At 46.0% G+C, this 6000-nt stretch overlaps 1 protein-coding gene across 2 annotated transcripts in view; it reads right to left on the minus strand.

Moving 5' to 3' along the window:
* Nucleotides 1-4537, minus strand: part of TMEM117 (transmembrane protein 117) — a 225654-nt gene extending 221117 nt beyond the window's left edge. Inside the window, exons 1-2 of one of the 2 annotated variants that reach the window (XM_074901536.1) lie at nucleotides 4421-4537; nucleotides 2140-2444 (exon numbers count right to left, since the gene is read on the minus strand). In XM_074901536.1, the coding sequence (XP_074757637.1) occupies nucleotides 2140-2416 (277 nt within the window). In that variant the 5' untranslated portion in view covers nucleotides 2417-2444; nucleotides 4421-4537. Of the gene's footprint in view, nucleotides 1-2139; nucleotides 2445-4420 lie in introns of those variants that run through there. The other variant, XM_074901537.1, reaches the window with a different exon arrangement.
* Between the last annotated feature and the right edge of the window lie 1463 nt (nucleotides 4538-6000).

Here is a 6000-nt window from a genome sequence, read left to right on the forward strand (position 1 = left end):
GTCCTTGGCTGGTTTATCAGCACTGGCACTCAAGCAATCACATCAGTTCAAGGAGCTGCTGTAGACAACAGCAGAAGCAACTGGTTTTCCATGGGATCAGCTGCCTGAGCTGACTCGCTGCTCCATCACCACATCAACAGCAGCACTGGCTCAAGGGAGGCACCAAAATGATGTGGCTACAGTTAGGAGAGTGGGACCATGGCAGATCTACATGAAACTCAACGTGCAGCAACTAGCCTCAAATCAGATTGTGCTTACGCTCATATTGGTCATCCAGACCATAACCGTAAATATCCAGAAGCCAGCACTGCCATCACAGGTAGGAATCTTCTTAGTTTTCTCCCAATGCTGATCCCATCTTTGTGCTGCCACAAATATCGGTATGATCAGAGATATGATCCTCACAGAAATAAAAGATGGGTACTGCTAATGTGGGTAAGGTCCCTATCCTGTTTCACTGAGCAACTGCACAAAAGCACAAAGCAGCAGATACCGAAGACTGGGGCAGACATTCTTCTTTTGGCAGTAATGCTGATACAAGACACTTTAAAATTCATGTTAAGCTACATCCTATTTATGATATATACTTACAAATCCAGAAGGAATTATCATAATAACGTACCTAGATAGTAGAGAATTACTCTGTAGTCAGACTAGAACATATTCCAAAAAGTTCACAGGTCTTGATGAAGAAGCCACACCCCATAACAACTTGTTCTACTGATTGTCTAGCTTTTCACTTAAAAGTGCTGGATATTTGCCACTTTCAAGCACTGGATCTTGCAATACATGTGCTGGACTGTCCTTCAAGTCAAATTTGAGCAAGTCACCCTCTAATCTTCCCTTTAACCTCTCAGTCCTTTCACTGTAGCGCTTATTCTCCAATTTTATTACCAGTTTTCCCTAAACTTCTCCAATTTAACAAAATCATTCCTCAATTGTGGAAGCAAAAATTGAAAACATTGCAACAGTGCTTGTTCCAGAGCCCATGAATTAAGGTAAAATGTCCCCTTTATGGAGAGATTTTACATTTACCATTAGATTATGGTAAAATGTCCACCAAATAGCCATCAAGATGCTCAGCTATTTTTCAGATTAAGTGCTTCAAGGGAAGTCTGTATTAAAAGAAGTATCTTAATGTGGCTTTGCTTGTTCGTTTCTTGACATAACAGATTTATATTTGATTTACTGACACAATAGCGGCTTGCTCTCTATCTTAATAGAATGAGACAGACTAAAGGAAATGGCCTATTGCTCATGTGCTTCGAGGTGTTCCAGTAACCATTCATCCTGCCGTCCTACCAGTATAAAAATATAGGACTAAGTCCGTCCAGACCAGCAGTGACACACCTAGAATTAAATGTTTCAAAGCATGGTGCAGCTGGCAGGAGTGAAGCAATATTTTCCGTGACTCCTACTTGTCTCCAAAACTTAGAGAGAGCCTTGAGCCCTCAGATGCAACACTTGCATCTCTATATATTTACATCTAAATTCTCACTTTCAGAATTTAATCCAGGGTCATTCCATTCCTTTCAGTCAGTCTGTGTGCAATAAATTCCCCAGTTTAGTCACATCTTGTGTATGAAAGCATTTACTGTCATGTTTTTTTCCATTTCCTACCTTCGCATTTACACTGACTTGCTCTTGTACTAAGAGACAGGCAGGTCCTGCTTCTCTGAAATTCCTGTTTTCACATGGGAGTTCTTCAGCACAGCTCTGCTAATACTAACAGCCTCTGCTTCCACTTATGTGACTTTTGACAAGACATGTAGTGCCGCTTCCCCAAGGGACAATGTCTTTTGTGCAGATTGCTGAGATTATGTAAGATTTAAAAATTGGTCTGAAGGTGTAAAGGAGTATATTTATACTATTGAAAATCACTGACCTCTCAGGTATTTAAAACATGTAATCTTTCACTATTTTTAGACTTTTTAAACTAAAATCATTGTGAGTTATGTTCTCATAAGTAGACATGGCATTAATTTCCACGATGATGTAACTTTTGATGTACTGAGTTCTATACAGCTCTAAACAGTTGAAGCAATTAATAGAAAAGCTTACAAAATTGAAATGAGGTGAAAGCTAAAAGAAGTCAGAAAGCCATAATCAGGAAGTCAGTAGGTGCATCATGTAACTTACCAAACAGGCGCTGATGGAAGAGAAATTTCCCAGCTATCAGTCCTGTGAGAATGGCAAGCAGCCACAGAAGCACCTTCAAAAATCTCCAGCCTCCTCCTTCAGGGTATTTATTTGTTACAAAGGAGAAACAATTACCAACAACAATAACATTGGCTTCTGTCTGACTGTGAGATACTGGGTCCTCAGCAAATATTAAGAAGTTAAAGAAGATCACTAAGTAAGCCACAACTAAGCGAGACCACGGGTGCTGGAAGTAGTAGCGGAAGTCTTTATCCATCCTCAGATACTGCAGAACGTTTCTTTGCCTGTATGTAAAGACAGAAATGTACAATATTATATATAGCTAGCATTCTCAGAGCTTAGGAGATACCTGAGCGTTACAAAAAATCAAACCACTGTAAACCTGCCATCAGTAATTTTTAACCCTTCAGACTTGACTAGCAATGAAAGTTTCAATCAAAAGATACTGTCAGATCCAAACAGAGAAAAAATCAAATTTCTGCCCATTCCAATGTAAACCCAACAAACATATACATTATAGCACAGGATTTTTAGTCTCAAACATTTCTATACTATCTCTTTAAAATGACAGCTCCATAATGGGGCATGAAAATAAAGCATGTAAGAACACAACAGGGTACGTGAAACTCAAGAGTGCCTTTCCAGCCACATCCCCCAAAATACAACACATATTCCACAAATGTTCTTGCTAAGCCTAAACTGAATCCTTCTGCTTATAGGAGAAGGATGGGACAAGCCCGTAAATCCATTGAGGCCTTCTACTACCTCATCTCCTGAAAGCTTACAAGCATTTACCCCAGGAACATCATAAACTTGTGTTTAAATGAAGGAATAACATGATGGGAAAGTTGCTAGAATTAATCCTTGCAAGTCAGGCAAGTCTGTGGAAATCTTTTCATTGACTTCAGGGAGTACACCTATAATTAAGCATGTTTTCAAAACCAGAAAATAAGAGAGCCCTGAGCACAAACTGTTTTGTACAAATACAACAATTAAGAAACTTGCCTACTTATGAAGTACTGCTAAGGAAAAACGCGAGTAAACGTTTCAGTTGCTTGCCATTTGATTTATTTTTCTTTTATTCACAACAAATTAGTTGTTTCATTCTGTTGAACCACTTCGTATGCACAAAGATACAAGGCCTTTCTGTTGCGGAACACTGCAATTATTCAAGGGACACAGAGAGAAGGAAGAAAAAAAAAAAGTATCTAATCATATTGCTGGTTTATTACAGCACGATCCTTGAAGGATACAGTGTACTCAGCTGAACAGTACAGGTTTTCTCAAATGTCATATGCCGTGCAGGAAAAATACCCCACACATAAATCGCAGCAAAAGACCCCAAAACCCCAATCAAATACTCATCTGTTCTTGGACATCTGACTAAGTATCACTTTGCAAATTTACAAACGGTTTGAATTACAATGGTCTCCCTTTAGGTAGTCCCTTCAAAATTATTCAACTCTGTAATCCCATTTATATTTGTAAAATTACAAGGAATCCTGTACTCATTAAATCAAAAGGATAAAAGAACCTCTCAGCAGATTCAGACAATGCATTCAGTAAATAATAAAAATTAATAATGTCCCATTATGCATAAATTACATATGAAAAAGAGAAAAAAAAAAAAAAAACACACGTCAGGCAGTTAAAAAGTAGGCACAAATAAGTGTCAGCCCTTTGAAAACTTTATGAATAACGAGATTTAAAGCAAGGGTCATTGGCCCAGCAGCCTAAGAAAACACCAGTTTGGGAGATTAAACTGCCTTTAGAGCCATAAGGATGCCCAAAGCTATTTCCCGTTCTCCGTTCTTCCTGTTAACGGGAAGAAAAGTTTTGGTATTTCCTTAGGTGTATGAACCATCTTAAAGCCCGAATGGGGCTGGAGATAAACAACTCTATGTCCTGACATTTTTGGCAGGTGCCGGACACTCGAGAGTTAGTTCTCAGACACCCAACTGAAGCGTTTCAGAGCAGAAGCAGCCAGTATTTGCCATAGCAGCAGCGCACAATCGCTAATAAAAAGCCGGCTCTTGACTCCCACAACGCCAAACAGGCGGGTGCCGCCAAAGCCGCGCACCGCGCGCCCACCGCAACCTGTTAAATCGACCCCTTTCGCCCTGCCCAGACCTGGCGACCCGCGGCCGCCTTCCCCCGGCGCAGCTGCGGGTCTCCGGGCCGGGGGTTCGGGGCCGGGGGCCCCCGCAGCGCCGCCGGGCCGGGGCTGCCCGCCCGCCCGCCGCCCGCCCGCCTCACTCACCGCGACGGGGGATCCAGCGCCGCGGGCGCGGTGCTGCTGCGGCGCGGCTCGGCGCCTGCCGCGGTGCGGCTCTCAGCAGCGGGCGGCCCCGCTCCGCGCCCCTCCGCTCCCCTGCGCGCCGGCAGCCCCCCGCGGCTGCCCCCCGCGGCTGCCCGCGGCCGGCAGGGCCCCCCCAGCCCCTCGGGCGCTGACAGCGGCGCTGGCGCTGCCACGGCGTCCCGCCCCCCCGGCCGCCGAGCGCGGGGAGCGGCTGCGGCGGCGGCGGCTGTGCCCCTCCTCTCCGCCCCGCTCCGCTCCGCTCCGCTCCCGGGCGCGGGCGAGCGCCGGGGGAGGGAGCGCCGCCGCGCCGGCCCCGGCAGTGCCGCAGCCGCGGCGGGAGCGGGCGGCGCCGCTGCGGCAGGGTGCCGGCGCCCCCGGCGCCCCGGCCCGTCCCTCCCCCGGAGCCTGCCGGCGAGGGCCCGAAACGCGCGCGTTATGCCCGCGGGTGTCTTTATTCACCCTGGAAAATGGTGGCCTGGGAGCCACGGGGGCTTGTCCAGCAGGAGAGCGAACGAAGCCGCAGCGACACTCCGTTCCCACCGGCGAGACTTCGGTATAAGTACATTAGCTGTAGAACATTACAAGCACGGAAGATACGGGGTCAAGTCTAGAGACGCGTTACCCCAAAGCAGAGGCACAGGGTTGGCAATAATAGCCGGGTCACTCGGGAAGATTTAGTGAACCCCGGAGTTCGGGAGGGGAGGGAGGTCCATGCCCGTTCTGCTCCCGGGGAAGGGGGCTGTCGTGAGGCCGCGGCCTGTCTCCAGCGCGCACGCACAGTCGGTATTGTCAGGGTGTCGGGCAAAACGCCTCTGTGAAGCCTGAGAGAGTTGTTGACGCTGCACTTCAGCCGAATTGTCAGCCAAAGCCTTTTTATGTGGGATGTGGTCCCTAGTGCCAGCGTGCTGGTATTGCTGACGTCCCAGGAAAACGTTTACAGGATGCACTTAGCATTGCATTATGACCGGGTCTTAACGCAGTATGTGCCAGTTCTGGTCATTGCTGGAGAGAGGTAAAACCAGCCTGAAGTTTCTAGGCACAGCCTCAGTGTATTGGTGTGAAAAGGCAGGTAACTCCATTGCAGCAGGTGTCTGAAATATGGCATCAAACTTGAAACACAGATACATATTTGGCTGCTTCGGGCCAAGGTACGGAGGAACGCAGCTGAGGTCCACTGAGGAACGTGAAGGTGAGTCACGTTGTGAAAGACCAGCACAATCAGAACAAGCACCAGATAAAGACTTGTGAAACCCTTCTGTACTTATCGCAGTATAGTTTTATATATTTTTGTACATAAACATAACTGTATTGAAGGTATCTAACATAATCACCACTTTTTCTTCCTCGTAATAACCTATGATACCTTTAATTTTAGATAGAAGGATGCAACATTCAATATTTAACACTAACGCCCCAGCTACCTTTACAGTCAACAGAAAATTAAAATATTCAGAGACAAAAAAAAATCATGTGCAACAAGAAAGTACAGAAATACAGTGTACAGCACTGCCTATTCACGCAACAGTTCTGTGTGCTCTGCC

The sequence above is a fragment of the Athene noctua genome, chromosome 3 (genome assembly GCF_965140245.1).
Source record: "Athene noctua chromosome 3, bAthNoc1.hap1.1, whole genome shotgun sequence".
NCBI classification, from domain to species: domain Eukaryota; kingdom Metazoa; phylum Chordata; class Aves; order Strigiformes; family Strigidae; genus Athene; species Athene noctua.